At 43.0% G+C, this 21983-nt stretch overlaps 1 protein-coding gene across 4 annotated transcripts in view; it reads right to left on the minus strand.

Annotated features, from left to right (window-relative positions):
* Positions 1 to 21983, minus strand: part of SPECC1L (sperm antigen with calponin homology and coiled-coil domains 1 like) — a 120169-nt gene that overhangs the window by 59408 nt on the left and 38778 nt on the right. For 3 of the 4 annotated variants that reach the window (XM_061169082.1, XM_061169079.1, XM_061169080.1), the window contains 4 exons: positions 16766 to 18396; positions 14941 to 15148; positions 4737 to 4810; positions 3472 to 3647 (listed from right to left, as the gene is read on the minus strand). In XM_061169082.1, coding sequence (XP_061025065.1) covers positions 3472 to 3647; positions 4737 to 4810; positions 14941 to 15148; positions 16766 to 18396 — 2089 coding nt within the window. The remainder of the gene's footprint in view (positions 1 to 3471; positions 3648 to 4736; positions 4811 to 14940; positions 15149 to 16765; positions 18397 to 21983) is intronic. The other variant, XM_061169081.1, reaches the window with a different exon arrangement.

A 21983-nucleotide genomic window follows, 5' to 3' on the forward strand; every position in this document is an offset into this window, starting at 1 on the left:
AGATTCCAGCTGCAGAGTTTGCATGTGTCATGTAACTACAAGCCAGTTCATACTGTACAAAAATTAAGCCAGTCCTTAGGAAAATTTGTCTTTGGTGGCCATTTGGCTCTTATGACAGAGTTTTTTTGCCAAAATGCCTCATGCTTGGAAGTTTTAATAAAGAATGTACAACAGCCATTATCCAACTTTTTGGTCTTAGAGCCCTTTTCCACTCTTAAAAACTATTGAGGACCCCAAAGAGCTTTTGTTTATGTGGGTTACAGAGATTGACATTTACCATATTAAATATTTTAAATATTTAACTCATCTAAAAATAAAAATAAACTCAGGGCTTATTAACATAATTAACATATTTTTATGAAAAACAACTATGTTTTCCAAAACAAAAAAATTAATAAGAAGAATAGTAATGTTTTTATTTTTTAAATTTTTTTTTAAAAAATATTTATTTATTTATTTGGCTGCACCGGGTCTTAGTTGCGGCATGTGGGATCTAGTTCCCTGACCAGGGATCGAACCTGGGCCCCCTGCATTGGGAGCGTGGAGTCTTAGCCACTGGACCAGCAGGGAAGTCCCCAAAATAGCAGTGTTTTAACATTTCTGTACATCTCTTTAATGTTTGGCTTAATAGAAGACTGTCAGATTCTCATTTCTTCTGTATTCAATCTATTGTGACATGAAAAAAAGCAGGCCTCACACAGATATGTAGTTGGAAAAGGGAATAATATATATATATATATATTTTTTTCTTTTAATAAATTTATTTTCTTTATTTATTTTTTGGGCTGCACTGGGTCTTCGTTGCTGCGCGCGGGCTTTCTCTAGTTGCGGCGAGCAGGGGCTACTCTTCATTGCGGTGCGCGTGCCTCTCATTGCAGTGGCTTCTCTTGTTGCGGAGCACGGGCTCTAGGCATGCGGGCTTCAGTAGTTGTGGCTCACAGGCTCTAGAGCACAGGCTCAGTAGTTGCGGCGCACGGGCTTAGCTGCTCCGCGGCATGTGGGATCTTCCCGGACCAAGGATCAAACCCATGTCTCCTGCACTGGCAGGTGGATTCCTAACCACTGTGCCACCAGGGAACTCCAGGGAAGAATATTTTAATGATATTAAAACAGATAACTATGGCTATTCTTCTTTGATAAACACTAAAACACAGTAAGTGGTAGTAACTTATAAGTTAGTTAAAATGTGTAACCTGAAACCATATGAATGAAATTTTCCTACTCTGTCCATCTCGCACTTTTAACGCATATGGATCCTTTACCCACACAGGATTGGGTGACATCATGCCCTGGTCATACGGAAAATACTGGTTCACAGAGTTACACGGATTTTCCAAGTGTCGATGCCTGTCATTAAACAATTTATTCTTTAAAAGTCTCTTGTTAATATCACTAGGGATCTCATCAGGAAACTCTTTATGGGAAGCTGCTGAGCTTGAAATGGCAGATACAAGTTTTCCAAAATCCTAACATTCACTTAAAAGCCCATGTTTTATCATTGGTACCAAACACTGTCAGTTGCTTTCCTTGAAGTGACAGGCTCCCTTAATCATTTTCAAGAAATATCCACCAAACACTGAAGTCTGAATACCAATAGCTTGTGTCAGTCATTCTCAAGTAAAAATCTTCACTCCATGAAAAATGAAAACAGCACAAACTACAGTGGCACGCAATGCTCTCTTCCAGACCGCCGCACACCTGGGCACACAGCTGCAGATGCAGCAGCAGCTCTTTACGCGACTTCCCACCCATCTCATAGGACCTTAAAAAGAATACAATAGGGGACTTCCTTGGCAGTCCAGTGGTTAAGACTTCACCTTCCAATGCAGGGGGTGCGGGTTCAATCCCTGGTCAGGGAGCTAAGATCCCATATGCCTCACGGCCAAAAAACCAAAACATAAAACAGAAGCAATACTGTAACAAATTCGATAAAGACTTTCAAAAAAAAAACGGTCCACATCAAAAAAAAAATCTTTAAAAAAAAAAAAAAGAATATACTCAAGAATATACTCAAAGAATATACTCAAGACAGAGTGATGTTACTAATTTACTGCTTCACCAAGGACATCTGTAAGGGAAACCTGCATTTTGAAAATGAGAGTGGCTGGTGGGGAAGAGCACAATGACCACAAGTACGATTTGGTGCCAAGGCCTTGATCCATCAACAATTGCTGTCCACCATCTGTGCAAAAAGTCAACACAGTGAAGAGGGCAAACAGCACGTCAGCATTATTATGAAAACAGTTTGACCTCGAAGAGCCCCTGAAAGGGCCCTGGGGACCCCTGGGCCTGCAGACCTCACTCTGAGAAGTGCTGCTCTACACAATGCTACTTCTCTCGGGGGCACATCCTTTAAGTATGTGTCTCAAACACTGACAGGCTCTTGGGAGCCAGTGGAACAAGTCTCTCAGAGTAGAATTTCAGTCACTTGGGTTACCTTTCAAATGGAGCATTTCTATTCATTCAGTGGTACAAAGGAGGAAGGGTAATGTACTAGTGGAGAAATAATAATCTTCCAACTCATTCCTCCGTGTTCTGCTTATTAAAGAAGCCAAAGAAAAATGGTTTAACAATACTTCCCACTGGGCATCCATTAGACCTAGGCAACAATAAAATAAGACAGCTTTTCCAAGTTGGCCTGTTAAATATTTTTCTAAATTTTTTACCTAGGGCTGCTTAAGAATTGTTCAAAGTAATGAATAATCAAATTCTTCACAATAACCTCAAACTCTACTGATACTTAATAAAAATCTCAAAAACCACTCTCCCCCGCTCACAGATAGAATCTCACTAGGAACTCAGAGCACATCATCTAAGACTTTTTACGGGTTTCCAAAGAGCTCTATGTTAAATGGGAAAAATACCCGTGGGTATTAAGCATAAGACAACTCCTCAAGCAAGCGGTGGAGAGAAATCAGCCTGCATTCTTCATTCGGGTCTCTAAAATACCCGCTAATGGACACTGGCCGTGACCCTGAGCGCCATCTAGGGGTGTCTCACTTCAGCCCTACAACAACTCTGTGACACAAGCAGGACTGTGTCCACTGCAGACAAGCAAACTGAGGGCCTGAGCGAGCCCTCACACCCAGCAGAGGCAGAGCTGCACGGGGCCGAGTCTGTCTGCCTCCAGGATCCACATCCTCCGTGAGGAGTACAACCCAAAGAAGAGCAACGGGCTGGGACGGGGGACAGAGGACTGGCGGGAACCACAATGGACCAAATGCCAGCAGCCACTCCAACCCCTCCAGCGTTGTTGACTATGGACACTGACAGCTCTGAAAGGCCACAGAGACCACACTACTTTACAGGGGTCACAAAGCGAGGCCAGAAAAGGTGAGTAACTTCCACTGGACCCAAACTCAGTCACACCAATGTCAAGCCTATGTTCTTTCCATAAAACCACATCACAGAACCGTGACTCAAGTGCTCCCTATTGAAACATAAGTACACAGCTGGTTTCTCAAAACATACTTGCGTGACTTTATTTCCTCCAATTCTTTTGTGAGTTTCTCATTTTTTTCTTGAGCCTCATGTAATCGGCGCTTCAGATCACCAATCTCCTCTTGGGCTTCAGATTTAATGTCATTTGCGATGACCACCGCCGTCTGGAGATCAGCCTGAAACTGCCGCCATTCTGCTGATTCTTCCTACATTAAAAAACTAAACTTTTATTTCCAAAAGAGAGCAGTAAAGACTTATTTTAAAGCAATAAAATGTGCTTATGATTAGATTGCTGTAATGCACTATCTCAAATGATGACTAATTTCTTTTAAATCCCAGAGAATTGCTATTACCTATTTCTAACAGAAAACGTAATTATTTTTAGTGAACGTGTTCTTAGTGAGGAAAAGAGTTTCCAGCTCATCTGCCTACTGAGGCATCAGGCACTCAGGGTGCTCAGTATTAACAATGATAATTTCAAGCCTCCCTTCCTCATGGCAGGTATCAAAGTTAGTCTTACAAAAATAAACACAGCATCCAAAATGTACCTCTGAAAAGCTCTAGAAGGTAGATAAATGGTGTGTGAACCATACTGAAAGATTTTACAGGGAAAAGCTATAAATATCCTGACATCAAAAACTAACAGGAAAAAAAAAAATCAAAAGTAAAGGAAAAGGAAGAGGAAGCCAGAAGAAAAACACTGAATTTAATCTAGGCAGACAAAAAATCACACAAAGAGAGGAGCTGAGGACCTGTACAGCCTGCTGCTTCCCGCAGCCTCCGTGGCCGGGCGTGCTCCCCAGGGCAGCCCGTCTCCCAGAGCTACAACTGCTGACTGGGCCCAGTGCCCATCACCCCAAGGCAGCCTGAGCAACTGAGGCACAACCCAAACTACGAGTCCAGCTTTCCTGACCCTCTGCATCAGAGCATCGCTGCCGTCGCCAGGCTGATCAAACCCACAGAAGACAGAAAACTGACAAGAAAGCAGTTTAGTTTGGGAGGCTTCATAATCCAGAGCTAATAAACTTTCTTTCCAAAATGTAACACTCGCTTCCTAAATCCCTCTTTCTAAAGTTACCACTCATCAATTACTAGTACAGTCTTGCAACCAGAATCTAGCACCAGTCCCACTCTGAAGTGATGGGCAGTAGCTTTCTGCCCAGATCCCAGTGGGCTCAGTATTGTAACAGTATCTGAAGCTTCAGATGAAGGAGAGTGGGGTCAACCACACCAAAGTGCTCAACTTTCAGAAAACTGTGCTTTCTAATGAGATAGTATGTGAAGATTTATCCTACCCGAAGTCGCCTGTGGAGTGTCTTGATTTCTCTTTCCATGTCATGTTTTTGGTCCTGGAGTTTTTTAACTGTATCTGAAAAGACCACAAAAGTTTAAATATTTATTCTTACAACTGTGTTCGAAAGGAATAATATAAAGGGAGGAGGTACTTAAATATGACATTCAGAAAGTCATCCTGCCCAAAGACTTTTTATTTTTAATACAAAACTTTAAAAGGAAAAAGGAATGTCCAATCCAAGTATAAACCAGTATTACTTTGTAAGGAAAATATCAAATTTAAATCACAACTTCTGGATGACTTCCTTCCTCAGCGTCTTAATTCTGAAACAAAAAGTTAAGTAAAATCAATTGTTAGAAACACACACACACTGTTGGCTCATAACCAATCAAAACAACACTGACTGCAATTAAAATGGGAGATTTTAATCAAAAGGGTTATAAATCTAAAGTATTTTTGCAAGCATCACTTACTTTACATGCTGGAATAAATTCCAGAAAAGTGGTGAATTAGTAAAATGTTTACAAACTTAATTATTTAGTAATTTGGGGGAGGTGCTATTTAATTCTATGCAAAGTCTTTCACAAAATAAAGGATTAAGTAAATCAATTCCTCAAATTATTTCTAGCATAATACAAATTTCCTTCCAACAATGTCATGCACTGTGAACATCTGATGAGCACCACTAATATGCAAAGGCCGATCTAGACAGAGTGGGGCTGCAAAGATGAAGACACAGCCAAGGCCAGTCCCCTGGGATCCAGAAATGTACAGGGAAGTCCCCTTCTATTTGGAGGTTCTGCTCAAAAACCCCTGCATCAGGGGAAATGCCTGGGGAGGGCGCCATGCTGGTGCTGCTGCCCAGCGCCTCCCCACGGCTGGTCACTCCGACAGCTCAGGAACCCATCACTGTCTCTCTGGTTAAGCACCAGAGCAGGCACTTACACCTGGTGACAAACACTCTGACTTCACCGACGCCCCCTTGCAGCAGAGCCCTGTCCTTTCTGTGTTCCGACTCTGCCTTACACAGCCTTGTTGCTGCCACTGCCAACAGGGGTGCGTTTCTTCACCCAGAGGCTGAGCACACCTCAGAGCCAGGAGCCACATGCCGAGGTCGCAGCCCCAGCACAGGCAGGCCTGTAGAGTAGAGCAAGTGTATAAATACACAAGCTAATGGAAGCAGAAGAGAAAGCAATCCTAAGGTCATTACCTAGCATCAAGTGTTTCAATATACCATTGCCAGAACGTAACTGTTTATTGTCAGGGATGGCAAACCATGGACACTGGTGTTTCTGAGTAAACATTCCCCCTACTCCTTACACGTAGCAGAGGGAACCCAGGCACAGCCAACACCTGTGTGCAACAACATGTACCCAAAACACCTCTTAGGCTGTTAGCTTCCAATCAAGACCCTGAAGTATGAGCAGGCTGATGCTTTTTCTGAGACTGCTCCGTGTCTTCTTCCTCCCAGTTCCACGAGGAACCTGCTCTGCTGAAACCTCTGAAACCTTAATTCAATGTTGATACATTTGTGTTCTGACATTTTTAAAAGGCATGAATTCACTTCAGTAACAATATAAAGTCTAGAATATTTATAACAATTATATGTGTAATGATTACTATAAAAACATAATAATGGTATGTTTTCTAAAGCTGAATAAAAAAATAAATGAGGGGCTTCCTTGGTGGTGCAGTGGTTAAGAATCCGCCTGCCAATGCAGGAGACACGGGTTCGATCCCTGGTCCAGGAAGATCCCACATGCGCAGAGCAACTAAGCCCGTGTACCACAACTACTGAGCCTGCGCTCTAGAGCCCACGACTCACAGCTACTGAGCCCGAGAGCCTAGAGCCCGTGCTCCGCAACAAGAGAAGCCACCACGATGAGAAGCCCGAGCACCGCAATGAAGAGTAGCCCCTGCTCGCTGCAACTTGAGAGCCCGCGTGCAGCAACGAAGACCCAAAAGCAGCCAAAAATAAAATAAATAATAAATCAAATAAAAAAATAAATAAATGAGGACTTCCCTGGTGACACAGTGGTTAAGAATCCGCCTGCCAATGCAGGGGACACGGGTTTGAGCCCTGGTCCAGGAAGATCCCACATGCCGCGGAGCAACTAAGCCCCTGTGCCACAACTCCTGAGCCTGCGCTCTAGAGCCCACGAGCCACAACTACTGAGCCTGCATGCTGCAACTACTGAAGCCAGTGTGCCTAGAGCCCATGCTCCGCAACAAGAGGAGCCACCGCAATGAGAAGCCCGCGCACCACGATGAAGAGTAGCCTCCACTCACTGCAGCTAGAGAAAGCCCACACGCAGCAACCAAGACCCAATGCAGCCAAAAAAATAATAATAATACATAAATTTTAAAAAGATTAAAAAAAATTTTTTTAATTAAAAAATGAGATAAAACATGGGTGAAAAAAAATGGCCATTTTTGGTAGCTAGTAGTCAATTTCCTCCCATTCATCACCCCAAAATTATTCCAAAAAGTTAGGGCCTATGAAATAAAAAGTTAATTAATTACTTTTACTCAGTAATACAACAAACTGCTCATAAGTACCTACTTTGTATCAGACTTTTTTACAAGGTGCATGAGATATAAGGGAAAGGAAAAAAGGTACAGTTCCTACCCTTTTAGAGACAGAAAAGAGGATGTTTTCATATGCAAAGGATTAAACTTTAAAAGTCTGTCTCTATACAAGCTGCTTCAGACCTCATTTAACCTGGTAACTTAAGGGGCAAACGGGCCATCCAATTTGGCTGAGGGCAAAGTGGACAAGCAGGTGAGTGAGTGAGTCCAATACCCTGACCCGAACCTCCAGAGGAAAGGATGACTCTGGAACCAGCAGGGAACTTGGCTCCGTATGACCTACATGTAGATGAAATCAGGGTCTTGGTGATATTACCAGACATAGACAAGGAATAAGGACAGAAGCTAAAATATTTCTAGTGTGGAAAACACTAGGGGTTACACCTTTCATTTACACTATATTTATGTACAAAAAATATTTTATAATTAAAACAAGCAAACAAAAAAATGTGTAATTTCTCCTCTGCTGAAAATCCTTTGCCTTTTCTTCTGGTCACAAAGGACCTATCTAGGTAACTTACATGAGACAGATGACAGCAAATCTTGCTGCAGCCCACTTTAACATCTGGTGCCTTGATTCCCAGGTGACATTTTAAGCCACATGGCTATCTTAGACTGATCATAAAATCCCAAATTTCATTCATTTATTTTGTTCTTATCCTTTTTTCACCAACCTCTACATTCATGGCCACAGAATTCACATGATCACTACTCTTAAAGGACATTCTTTTACCCTCAGCACTACGTATTTACTGTTGGCATGTCTTCTTTTAAACAGAAGGGAAGCTGGCAGCCAGTGGACATATTCAGGCCGAATAAAGCGCACTACAAGTGTCTCCAGGGAATTTGATTTAAACTTTACAAAGCATTAAAAGTGACAACAAGCTTTTCCTCCCTGGAAACAAAGGCGTCTATGCTCCAGTTCTCGCTGTGAAGAGGCTTAGCAAACGGCCGCCTCTCCCAGTGACCAGTCACACATGGCTGCTTAGCCTGCAACTCTGGGGCCTCTAAAGGCAGTTTCCTTCCTCAAAGCTTTAAGTGTGAGAGACACTGCCATCTATTGTCTTCAACTCAAATGCAACATTAAATTCTATCAAAGAACAGAAGAACTACTATGACCTCATTTTTAAAATTATAAATTATAACTCAATTTTACAATGTTATCTTTATTCTAGAAATAAGGTAAATTTCTATTCTCATTGTTATTAGTCCAACTTTGCTCTGAACAATTCTGGGCACTGCCCTGCCCATTTAATAATGAGGTTCATAATCTTTTTCACCACCAAGACCTATCATCACCAACAAAACCAGAACCATCAACCAGGCCTCCACGCTGGTTCCAGTTACAGGCCGATCACTCCTGAGGGTGTCACTGGGCAGCTACCACGGCACAGGATCTACCTACGACCCTTGGGGTGTAAAGTAATGAAAGTTCCACCAACCTTTCCTGCCCTCTGAATCCCAGAAAACCCTTAGGGTACAGATACCTGCGTACTCAAGTCAGGCTCCTGCATCTGGTCAAGCACCTCCAATTGCCATCAGGTGCAATTTTTAGAGGAAGGGAAAGGACCAGAGGAACCTATCAGTTAAAGCTCCACACCTCAGGGGCAGGGGAACAGGGCAGGTGGTGTATCCAGCTACCAGACAACAGCTTTACTCCCAAACCAGAACTCCTGATGCAGGAAGAGGACAGACATGAGTTTCAAATAAACCATTTACTATTTTTATTTGTCTTTATTTTATTTTTTTAATTTTTTGGCCGCACTGTATGGCATGCGGGATCTTAGTTCCCAGACCAGGGATCAAGCCCGTGCCCCCTGCAGTGGAAGCAGTCTTAACCACTGGACCACCAGGGAAGTCCCTGTCTCTGTTTTTTAATTTTTATTTTATTCATTTTTATCCCCCTCCAAAAAAGTGAATATAACTTTTACCCCTTGATTCTAAAAGTAATGCACGCTCACAGTAACAAGTCTGGAAAACAGAAAATGGTGACAAAAATAAGATTACCTAGCATTTACATTTGGCATATATCTTTCCAGATTCCATGTATGTGTGTATTATTTTTAAAGAAAAATGAAATTATACTATTTATACTGCTTCACAAGCCCTTCCACTAAGCAGTAGATACTGGACACCTTTATCAATAAATACAGACCTGCAGCACCATTTTGATGGCCATGATAGTATTCTATCAATTGGATATATCATGATTTGTCTCAGCAACCTCCTATTAATGAACAGCCAGAAGGGTTCCAATTTTTGTTATAAACACTATAAATGACTTTACAGTTTTTCAGATGTTACTTGAAGACACATTTCTAGAAGTAGAAGAAGTGATGAAGGACCATTTGAAACTATCAACAGGATCCAAGTCAATCCATTAGAAGGTTCTAGCTCAAGAATACAGAATTTTTTTTGAGAAGTCACCAAGTTAGAGAATTTATGGTACAGAATACACTGAAATCAGTATTTCTTAGGGAACACCATTATGCCTGGCTACAATCTCAGTGTAATGTTGTATTTAAAACTTTTATGGTTTTAATTACAGAAGTAATATACTCAGCTCATCCTCTATGCGACTTGCCTTATTTTGTGCACACATTTCTCCGTGCCTCGTTTATCTTGGCTGGTGAAAGAGCAGCGACAGTAGGGATGTGCTGTGCACATGGGTTATTAACTAGATCTCGACTTCTGAAAATACAGGTAACTTCCAAGTTTCTGTGGTAACCAGCAACTCTGCAGCAAGCATCCACATCTATGTATACATTTGCAAACTTGTAAGAATGTTTCTGAAGAGCAGGTTTCTGGAAGTGGATTGCTAAATTACTGTTGTACTTGAAAATTTTTGATCAATACTCCAAAAAAGCTGCAGTATATGAGAGGACCCTTTCTCCTCTCTTACACGTTAGCAATCTTTTCAATTTTTCACACCTGCATCTTGTTTTGAGTTTCTTTGCTTTTTTAAAAGTCAAGCATCTTTTTGTGTCTTTTTCTGACTTATCCATTCATACACTTGATTTAGCTAATGGGTTATTCTAGTCTTATTGATGTACAGAATCTCTTTACATATTTGACATGCATTATAAATATTTCTCCCAATGTCATTTATTTCTGGCACTTTGCTGAACTGAAAATTTCAATTATACATAGTCAAATATGAGACTTTTTTCCATTAAGGCTTCCAAGTATTCCACCTTCCAGGCTTTTCTCATCACAGAATTACACAGCTTTCCTCTATTTCCTTCTGCTCCTTCTCTAATCTCAAGCCACCCTTGCTCACCACTGTCGCTAATGTTCCATGTATCAGGATGTCAGGCCCTAGCCCCAATCTTGGGAACTACAGAGGGCAGGAAAAGGGCAGGACTTAACTGCAAGCATGCACAGAGCATTACTATGCAGACACTAAGTGGTTGATAAGGTCGCAACTGAGCCAGACCTGAGGTCTCGCTGGTGTCACTACTCGCAATACCAGTCAGCTTTGGTTTGCTGGGCAAGTTATTACCTTTATTTTTGGGGATTCAGTTGAGCTGCTTCTTTCTGCTGTTTCTCCCTTAAGCTCGTCTAAGGTGTTAAATGTCTAATAAGTCCTGGTTGGTCTTTCTTACTTGCAAAGAATGATTAGCATCAGTGACTCCTGCATGCTTCTCAACAGAACAAATGGCTAAAGGCTCTGCTGATGACACGAGCCTGCAGGGTGGGTGGGTGGGTGGGGCCCTCTGGATGTACAAGATGGAACGGGCGGCTTCTGCTGAGGCAACAGGTGTATGTGCGTGTGTATCCGTTTCACTGCTGGGCCGAGCTGCCTTTCCCTCTGGGTGGTCTTCTCTTTAAGACAACAGGGCAGGCTGCAGTTACTTCTGGCACAGTGTGAAGGCTGTGCTGGGAGTCCCTGGCACCATATTCCCACCTTACTTAGAGGTGAGCGCAGCAGCAGCCTGGGGGCAAACACCAGAGACAGCCCCGACAGAGGAGGGGGCGGTACAGCGCAGCAATCCCTTACACTGTGGCCTGAGACCGCTGCTGGCCCCGGGGCCCTACGATCCCTGATGTGGAGGTTTCAGTGCCCCCATCCCCAGGGCTCTGCTGGGAACATTATTACTCAGAGCTTTAGTGTTCTCCTAAACTGCAGAATGTTCTATTCTGATTGATTTCTCCATAGCCAATTCCATCAGCTTTATATAAAGTATTCCAGAAATTACCCCAAATTGCTGACCTACTGATAGGACCCTTCCCCTGTTTTCTATCTTTGCTCAAGCTCATTGTAATTTTTATATCTCTCCCGCCATGTCACTTGGACTTTGGAAGGGAAAGGAAGTATGTATGACCTCAGGCCATCATCTTGAACTGAAAGTCTTAACAGTAGTTACTGAGTGACTTCTTACATCAAATCTTTCCAGCTCAGATGCTGCTGAGAAGTACCGCAGGCCAGGTCTACGCAGTACGGCACTGATGCTCTCTGGGAGGCCGCCTCGACTCCCAACTACATGATACACCTGTGATACTGTCCCACAGATATCACTGATACTCTACTCATTTTTTCCAATCTTTTTTCTCTCTGGATAATGTCTACTGATTGGTTTTCAAGTTCACTGGCTCTTCTGTATCTCTAATTTGTTGTTTAAATGACTCTGTAACTTGCTATATTAGCTGTTTAATTTTCTAGTTCCAGAATATCTACTAGGTTCTTTTTTTTACAGTTTTTATTCCTCTGTGGAGATCTGCTATTTGTTTGTCATGACGAGCATATTTTCCTCTACACCCTGAGTACAGTTACAATAGCTGTTTTAAAATCCTGTCCATTAATTCCAAAGTCAGCATCGCTTTGAGGTAAATGAGGAGTGACTGCCAATGGGTACAGGATTTCTTTTGGGGGTGATAAAAAAGTTCTAAAATTGACTATGGTGATGGTTTCATCCACAGAAGAAAATCTCAATTTCCCAATTAATAGTATTCTCTGTCATTGAGTCCCCTATACCAAGTGCTGACTTAGCATCAATCCCAAATGCCAGAATTCTCTAGGAAAAAAATTAACTCCTATCAGACTACGGAGATGTAACAACAAATTATAACGCAAGAAACTTGTTTGGATCCCAGTCCCTGTAAAAAAACTATAAAGGACATTTTGGGGACAACTGGGAAAATCTGCATGTGGGGTATTAGATGATGCTAAGAAATTATGACTAATTTTACTAGATGTGATAATGGCACTGTGGTTTCAAGGAGGATGTTTAGAAGGTGCATGCTGAAATATTTAGAAGTTAAGTATCATGAAGTCCACAGCTTACTGCCAACTGGTTCAGTTAAACACACACATACAGAAGGCGAACACTGCAAAATGCTACCAACTGTCACATCCAGGCAGGAGGTGCTAACTACCACACTACTCTCACAGTATTTCTATATATTTCAACTTTTCATTTCAAAAAACTGGGAAGAGAAACTATATGGCTAAAAAAAAATTTATTAAGGCTTTTCAGCCATTTTATGATTAAAATCCATACAATGTCAATGTAACTTTTATTTTGGCAATGATATGGAAAATTTTGTCCCAGGAATCCTTATCACCTAACAGTTTTCTAGCTATTACCCCAATTACCACAAGGTGTCACTCTTTCCACATTCAAATCAAAGGGTTTGCAAGGGAAAAAGGCTGTTATTATCCATACAAAATGGAAAACACACTGAACCCCCAAGTTAATCTGAAAAACTTTAGAACCTCTTATATTTAGGAAGTAAAATTAGATAACTTGCTCAGTTCAGAGACAATGAAATACAGATTAGAGATAAATGTTAAACTAAAAGTTTTTAAAACTTTAGATGAAAAAGTTCATCACTATGTAAGAAATACAATCCCACAATCCACTACTTCAGTATCCAGATACCCTGGAATATTCCAAATGACCCTGAGGTCAACCTACAGATGCTGGGTCAACTAGCCAGAGCTCAGAACTGCCACCAGACACATTTAGGGCTCCTGCAAATGACCGTCTCTTTCCTGGAAATATCAATAGTTCAAACCTCCCCTCCACCCCACCTCTGCATCCACAGCACAGGGGCTCTGGCTACTGTATTGACACACTGTATCTGCCTGTCAATCCTCTGTCAGAAAATAAATAGTAAACCGTCAGTGCTCAAAGGAGCAGCGTCATGAACCAGAAATTTTAAGAGCTTTAACCAAGGCATCCAAAAAGGTTATTACCTCCATTCTCCCTGTCCCCACCAGGCCATCATTAAAGTGTATTACAACTTAAAATCTGTTAACATTTGAGGAATCTAGATGAAGAATACGTAAGAATTTTTTAAATGTATTATTTGGAAATAATTTCAAACTTACAAAAAGGTGCAAGAAGTAACACAAAGAACCAAACACCCATTTACCTCCTTCTCAGATTCGCCTACTGTTAATAGTTTACCATTGGTTTTATCATTTGCTATCTCCTATCCCTGTCCGTCTGCCTCTAATTGTCCCTTTTTCCTGAACCCTTAAGGATATACATCACAGTCTTTCACCCCTGAATATTCAGTGTGTGGTTCCCAAGAATACACAGACACAGCTGGGTTATCAACTTCATAAGTTTATACTGACACAATACGTTTACCTAATCTCACACACATTCCAGTTCCGTCACCACACCTTTACAGCAGCTCTCGACAGCACTGGAGCCAGTGCAGGCATAGGGAGTGCACGGGTTGTCCTTCTCCTCAGCCTCCTACAGCCTGGAATTTTCCCTCAGCCTTTGTCTTTTATGACACTGGCATTTTCTTATGACACTGGCATTTTTGAGGACACAGCACCATTCGACCCTGGGCTTTTAGTACAACATTCCTCATTTTTTGTCTGTTTAATGTTTCTTTATGATTAACTGAAGTTATGCCTCAGCCAGAATACAGCCTAGCGATATGCCTCTGTCACTTACATGATCACCCGGTCACCCGATCACCGGGTCACAGTGTTGCCCAATTGTTCCACTGTGTAATTTCTGGTTGTTTCTTTTTCCTCACTTGTAACATAATAAACAGCCTGTGGGAAGACATTTTAAGATCATGCAAATTTCTGTTCCTCATCAAATTTTCCACACAGAAATGCTTTGCACTATTTTTGCAACTTTTTTTAAAGTCTGAAATAATTACAAGTTTTTTAGACTCTTTTAAAAAGCAAACAAAGCAACTCAAAATCTGAGTTTCAAGTCTACCTGATCATAAAATCTCCGTGAAAGGGAGGAATATTAAACAAATAAACAAAAACCTGTGCCTCAGGCATAAGATTATAAAGGATAAATATTTTTTGGTCTCAGTATACTTGCAACCACTAGACATCGACAACAAATGGCTTTTCCTAAGATCTAGAAAGTTAACAGCCCCATTAGCTTCTCACTTAAATGATTTTCCATAATTAAGCAATTTTAAAGAGATGCTTCCACTTAACAGTCCTTTAGGAGCCAAATAGCAGCTGAAAGACTGCCAATGGCCATGGGAAGCTCTTGCCCACACGCGTGTCTGCCGGCCACTGTGCTCCTGCCTTTGAACCCCTGCCCCAGGCAGAGCCACCCCCTGTCACTTTGCTACTTAGAACGCAAACTCTTCGCACACGTTAAGATGGGTGGGACCTCACTTACTCTCTAAGTCGGAGATGATGAGGTTGTCATGAAGCTTCACCGCCCGGTGCTGTTCTACTTCGTCTTCAAGTTCAAAGATCGTTTCTTTCATGTCACTCCTTTCTGTCTCTTTTTCTTCCAGCTCTGATCTTAATTTTTCTAATGTCATATTCAGATCTTCTATTTGCTTCTTAGCTTCTTCTTGGAAGGCTCTGTATTCATCTTCTACCTGTGCAAAATTGATGGTGCAGATCAGAAAAGTAAGAGTTGTTCTAAGACAGGTCCTAGGACGGAGGCACACCTTGTCTCAGCAGGGAGCTGAGCGTGAGCTGCTCTGCGTGAACAAGAACGACCTGTGTAATAACTGGGTGGAAGGCGCTCTCCAGTAACATGGACTTCACACAGTATGCTTAAGCATGATCTGCTGCCACATCACTGACTGAAATTACACTGACATCTCACTGAACTTCACTACATTATTTATGAGGAAATTTTGGAAATTTTCCCTTCTCCAAAGTTTGGACTGAAGGCATGCATCTGATTAATGATTAACATGCTTTCCCACAAAAATGATGTCTGATTTGTGACAGTTTCAAAATCAAATTAAAAATGGAAACAAGAAAGTTCTCTAATATAGTCAGTGTTAGTTCATAGTGGCCCCCAACATACATGCTCCGACAAATACCACATCTCCTAAACTGTATCTCTGAAAGTTGTCACTTAATAAATTAAGGTTTATATTATTCAAATTTTGAGCAAAGATATACTGTTTCCTACTTTAAAAAATTTTTGCACTGAAACAGTAAATAAAATGTAAGCTAGGATAATTAGATAACTCATGCAAATAAACACTACATCAGGGACTTCCCTGGTGGTGCAATGGTTAAGAATCCACCTGCCAATGCAGGGGACACGGGTTTGATCCCTGGTCTGGGAAGATCCTACATGTCGCGGAGCAACTGAGCCTGTGCGCCACAACTACTGAGCCTGCACTCTAGAGCCCGCAAGCCACAACTACTGAAGCCCGCACGCCTAGAGCCTGTGCTCCGCAACAAGAGAAGCCACCGCAAGGAGAAGCCTTCGCACTGCAACAAAGAGCAGCCCCCGCTCGCCGCAGCAAGAGAAAGCCTGCGCACAGCAACAAAGACCCAACGCAGCCAAAAAAATAAATAAATAAATTTATTTTAAAAAATAATAACAAACACTACATCAGCAACCACGTGGGGCACAGAGCCCTGGCAACTGCCAGCAACCCTGGGCTGCAGTTCTGACTGAGTCCTCACTATCACACTGCGTGTAAAAGAAGGGGGCTGGACCACTGATCACTAAGGTCCCCACCAGCAACAAACCATGGGCCTCTAAGAAATAGGAGCCTTCATACTCCGAAAGTATTTTTAAATCACAACAGAACTCTACTTGAAAAACTACAACCACAAAAGGATAAGAAGAGGCAGACATTGCTGGTCCCACAGACTGGAATACTGGCTCTCCGTTTTTCTTATGCCAAACTACACTACAGAGGAGGATGTAAAACTGCATGACACACTCCCCTGGGCATACCCAGAACTAGGGACAACTTCTGTTACAACTTCAGTTAGTTGTAACTCCAGCCCCATCCTCTCACAGGCAGGAAAACAGTAACAAAGTACAAGTGAGTGGAAGTGACGTTATTGTAAGAATACTTTTCACTCCATCCCAATACAAAAAAACCATTCTGAAGCTTAAAAAAATATCTGATTAACAAAAGCTAATGACACACCACCAGGGCTGCTGGCTCTCAGTAAGCATGCCATGTACTGCAGCCGCATAACACTGGTCCAGAACATTCTACCTACTTAAACAGTACCTTTGCGATGGTGTCCTGCAATCGATTGGCATCATTCCGGGTGTGAGCCAGATCTTCCTGCAGGCTACTGGCCAGAGTCTCTGCTTTTTCTTTGTCCAGCCTGACACTCTCCAGGAGATCCTGAATGTCAGACTTGTCTCCGGAGTTATGGATGGAATACAGCTCCGCCACTTTCTGCTTCTCGTTCTCCAGCTGGGCCTTCAGGCGATTCATCTCGATCTGGTCACTGGCCACTGTGGCTTTGAACTCCTCCAGCGTGGCTGCCAAGGCGGCCTTGCCCTTCTGCTCAGACTCAACGATTCGCTCCATGTGGTGGTTGCGCTCCTTGAGTGCCCCGATCATCTCCTGAGCTTCCTTGTTGTCTTGCTCAGCCATCTTCAAAGTATTGCTTAAATGCTGCTGGACGCCAAGAAGCTGCTCCCGTTCAAAACGGGTGTTCTCAGCTAGATCCATGTAGCGCTGCTCCAGTTCCATGTAGCGTCCACTTTTTACATCTTCGTCAATGACATAGGAAATGTGATGCTCATCTAGAAGGGAGCGGAAATATTCGATCTGTCGGCTGAAGTGTTCCAACTTATCGCTTTGCTGACATAACGACTCCATGAGAATCACCTTCTCCTCTCCGAGCCTTTCGTTTTCACTGTTCAGCTCCTGGGTGATCTGCTGTAGATCAGCGAGCTCTTGCAGAGTCGCCTGAAGTTCCTCACTCGTACTGTGTTGGTTCTCCTCCATCTGGTGTATCCGTTCCGTCAAACAAGCGACGGACACTTCGCTGGCGTTCCCGCTGCTCCCCTTCCGAGAGCGCTCTATGCTCGGAATGCCTTCTGACTCCGAGGACGACGGTGCGTCCAGGGCGTCATCGCTGGACGTGAGGGGCTGGTACACCTCGCTGCACTCGCTGTCCAGGTTGTCCATAGAGTTACTGTGCTGATGGTCCATGAGGGTGTTTTCATCCTGGCTCAGGAGATCCTCCACTGACCCAGGGGCAGAGCCCTCCACCGAGGAAGTCAGAGTCCCCCCTCCATCGCTCTGGTTACCAGGGGTGATCTCTGGGCTCAGGGACTGATAGCCAAACAGTTTTTCAGAATGGTCTAGCCTCTGCTCCAGGGAGAAGCCCAGTGCGTTCAACCTGTCCTTTAGCATTCTGTTTTCATTTTTCAGCTGGTTGAGCTCCTCGCGGATGGCAGTATTCTGTTCCTGTAACTGCAATAAAGTGGACTCGACGTCAGTGGGCTGGTGAACAATGACGGCTTCCTTCTCGGACTTCTCATCCCCCTCAGGAGGGTCCTCGTTAATGCCCAGCTGAGCACGCATGTCACGGAGTTCATTCCTCAAATGTAAAATCTCCACGTCTTTGGTTTTTGCCAATGTGAGAAGATCCTTCACTTTGGCTTCCAGAGCAGCTTTGTCACTGATCTGATTGTCCGATTTGGACTTGCTCATACGAATGTCGCATTCCGTAGCCGTGCGACTGCGGGAACGTTTAGCCAACGCCATGTCATTAGCCCCCTGACCTGCAGAAGGTAGTTTTTTGCTCTGGTTTAGTCGGGTACGTTCACGTAATCTTTCTCTAGTAGAACTGGATTCTTTATTACCTGTGGAAGTGCTCCGCTTGGTTGAAGAACTCGTGCCTACATGTTTAAGACAAAGAATATAAGGCAAAAACTTAGCAATAGAAAGGCACATAGTGGGACTTCCCTGGTGGCGCAGTGGTTAAGAATCCGCCTGCCAATGCAGGGGACACAGGTTCGATCCCTGGTCCAGGAAGATCCCACATGCCGCAGAACAACTAAGCCTGTGCACCACAACTACTGAGCCTGCGCTCTAGAGCCCGTGAGCCACAACTACTGAAGCGTGTGCGCCTAGAGCCCATACTCTGCAACAAGAGAAGCCACCACAATGAGAAGCCCATGCACCGAAACGAAGAGTAGCCCCCGCTCCCCGTAACTAGAGAAAGCGTACGCACAGCAACAAAGACCCAACGCAGCCAAAAATTAATTAATTAATTAATTAAAAAAAGAAAGGCACATAGTTATGCCCCAGGTCGAATGAGATATAATCTAAGGATCTATAATCATAATCACACAGTGATTCTGACCTACACTAATTCTGCCTGAGAGTCTGGTTACTGTAAAGTTGTTTCCTCCAAACTGGAAGATCAATCATCTTTTAATTATCAATGAAAAATGAAGTTATATACTGAGTTGTATACCGCAAAGGGGTGAGTTTTATGGAATATGAATGATATCTCAATAAAGCTTTCACATTAAAAAAAAGCTATACACATGAACTTGAATCCCAAACCACGGCTTTCAACAGGTGGCCAGGGACATAGTATCTAGGGCAAGCCAGATGAAGGTGACTCTAGGGATAGCCAGTCAGGTAGCAACCTAACTGCAGAAACAGTGAAGGAAGATTACAGATGACCAGAAGTGAGAGGCAGCCTGTGGACAAACAAAAAACCTAAGCTACATACAATAACCACAAAAACTATGATCAAAGTAAACGCAAAAAATTTTTCACACCATAAAATGCCACATAAATAGTACCAATAACAAGAATTATTAGAATAGACAACATGCACTTATACTTACTACACACACATATTAACACTTCATACACATTAATTTACACAAGCTTCATTATCATCATCCTGTTTTACAGACGAAGAAACCCAAAAAGAGATGTTAAATAATCTGCTGACATCCCACAGGTAATACATGGATGAGCCAAGATTCACACACAGGCAGGCAGTCTAAGCAGTATGCCACTCTGCCTCCCTAAGTGTTAGAAAACGATGATGCATCACTGCTAAGTTATAGCAGCACGTTCGTCAAATATGCTGCACAAGGCACACCATTACTTAACTGCTAAAATTTTAAACCTGTGCAAACAATTGACATGATCATGTATTTAATATAAAAAGAACAGGAGTATGTTTAAATACCCACAAACACTTAAGGAAATCATTAGACTATTTTTTACTTTGAAAAATAAGTCCTAGACCTGACCAATAAATATTTTTAAAGAACCAACTGGTTCTTTATGTGGCAGGCACCAGGCTAACCAGGTAACGGGGAGTAAAAGGTCTACACGAGGGATGATGATGTGGGAAGAGAGCCACTAATTCTGCCAGGGATCAGGTGTAGAGAAGGGGAGGGAATGCTGGTGGCCACAAGACAGATGCGGGCGAGGTAGTGGAAGCAGCATCATACACAGGAAGGAAAAGTAAGGTCCTACAGTCGATGGAAGCAGCAGGGGAAGGTTTCCATAGGGCCCTGAATGCCAGGGAGAACTTGGTGAGTTGCAGCAACAAACGTTCAATAAATTTTCTTGAGCAGGTTAGAAACACAGAGAAAGACTACTCTGATGGAAATTAAGCTAGAGGATGCGAAGTGAAACATGAGGAAGAAGGAAGAGCAGTAAAACTAAAGGAAGGTCTGCATTCGGGGAGCAAGAGCTAGATCTCCATAAGAGCAGAGAAGGGATAATAAATCTGTAATAGATTTCAAAGGCAGAAGTAACAGGATTAGGAGGAACAACTGCAAATGGAGGCCAAAAGAGGGAAAAGATGGGGCAACTGATCCGGGGAGGTGATAACTGAGTCCAGCCTTGTGAGGGCAGGAGGCATTGGTCAGCAGGGAACCATGGGTGTGCACCCAGGGAATTCTAAAGGCTAGAACCAGGAGGAGATACTGGTGGGATTAGAGTATTGAATTTCCTTCTTACCACACAAGCTAGAGTGTTAAATGTGGTGACGACCCCAGGCTTGAGGGTGAAAGACTTAAGGTCCAGTCTCTGCTCCATCACCAGCTTTGAGGCCTGGTACAAAATGGGCACCCACTAAGCATTCACTGAGCAAATGAATGCATGGCCCTGAGCAAGATACTTGAGCTTTCTAAGTGTAGCTTGCCATCTCTAAAATGAGACTAATGATAGCCTCTACTTCACAGGGCTGTAGTGAGGATAAAATGGAATAACGCCTCTAAAGCAAAGTAAGGACTTCCACGTTTCCTCCTGGTGATCATATTGCACTGCTATTACAATTAACAGTGGGGCGTGACCTGGAGTGGGCGGAAGAATCCACAGAGGGTCACAGCAGGAGAGATGACAGTAGGCAAACCTGGGCTAGGAAAAAATCCAATACACACAAGAGGGGACAAGAGCCTAAATAATGATAGCAAAAGAAGGTCTGCTATAATTTCTGCCAAGTTGCTTTCATACACTTTATTACAAACATATGACCTTAAGTTTATTGAAAGTTTCAAAGTTTTTTTCTGTAAGTGTAAGAAGTAAAATATGATAACATTACTCCTTGGACTACAGAATGAGATCTAGAAACAAACTGCTGCTAATGAAGGAAGAAAGAATGGTAGGACTGGAATGAATGGATCTAGGCATCAACCATCAGAGGCTGCTAACAACATGGAGTGGGACACGGCCAGAAACAATGGGCCTCCTGACGGACAGACAACTATTACCTAAGAAGGCATTGGCGGGGGTAAGAAGAAGGAACCTGAGTCTGTCCCATCAAGGCTCTAAATTCAATGACATTTATAGTAAACAGAGAGAATGAAAGAATAAAATCAAGGACATCATAGGAATGTGACATCAAAATCCAGATCACGGGACTTCCCTGGTGGCACAGTGGTTAAGAATCCGCCTGCCAATGCAGGGGACACTGGTTCGATCCCTGGTCCGGGAAGATCCCACATGCCGCGGAGCAACTAAGCCCGTGTGCCACAACTACTGAAGCCTGCATGCCTAGAGCCCGTGCTCTGCAACAAAGAATGGCCCACCCTCACTGCAACTAGAGAAAGCCCACGTGCAGCAGCAAAGACCCAACGCAGCCAAAAATAAATAAACTAAAAAAAAAAAAAAAAAAAAAAAAAATCCAGATCATGGGAGGCACTTTCATAGTGGTCCAGTGGTTAGGGCTCGGCGCTTTCACTGCCAGGGCCTGGGTTCAATCCCTGGTTGGGGAACTAAGATCCCGCAAGCCACACAGCACGACCCAAGGGTGGGGGGACATCTAGATCATGGGAAACTCTACAGATCAAACAACCAGTTTCCACAAAAATTAAATTGCAAGAAAAAAGTGGGATGAACTCATAGATTTAAAATGAAGATTTAGGGCTTCCCTGGTGGCGCAGTGGTTGAGAATCTGCCTGCCAATGCAGGGGACGTGGGTTCGAGCCCTGGTCTGGGAAGATCCCAC

Source organism: Eubalaena glacialis, chromosome 15, assembly GCF_028564815.1.
Source record: "Eubalaena glacialis isolate mEubGla1 chromosome 15, mEubGla1.1.hap2.+ XY, whole genome shotgun sequence".
Taxonomy (NCBI): domain Eukaryota; kingdom Metazoa; phylum Chordata; class Mammalia; order Artiodactyla; family Balaenidae; genus Eubalaena; species Eubalaena glacialis.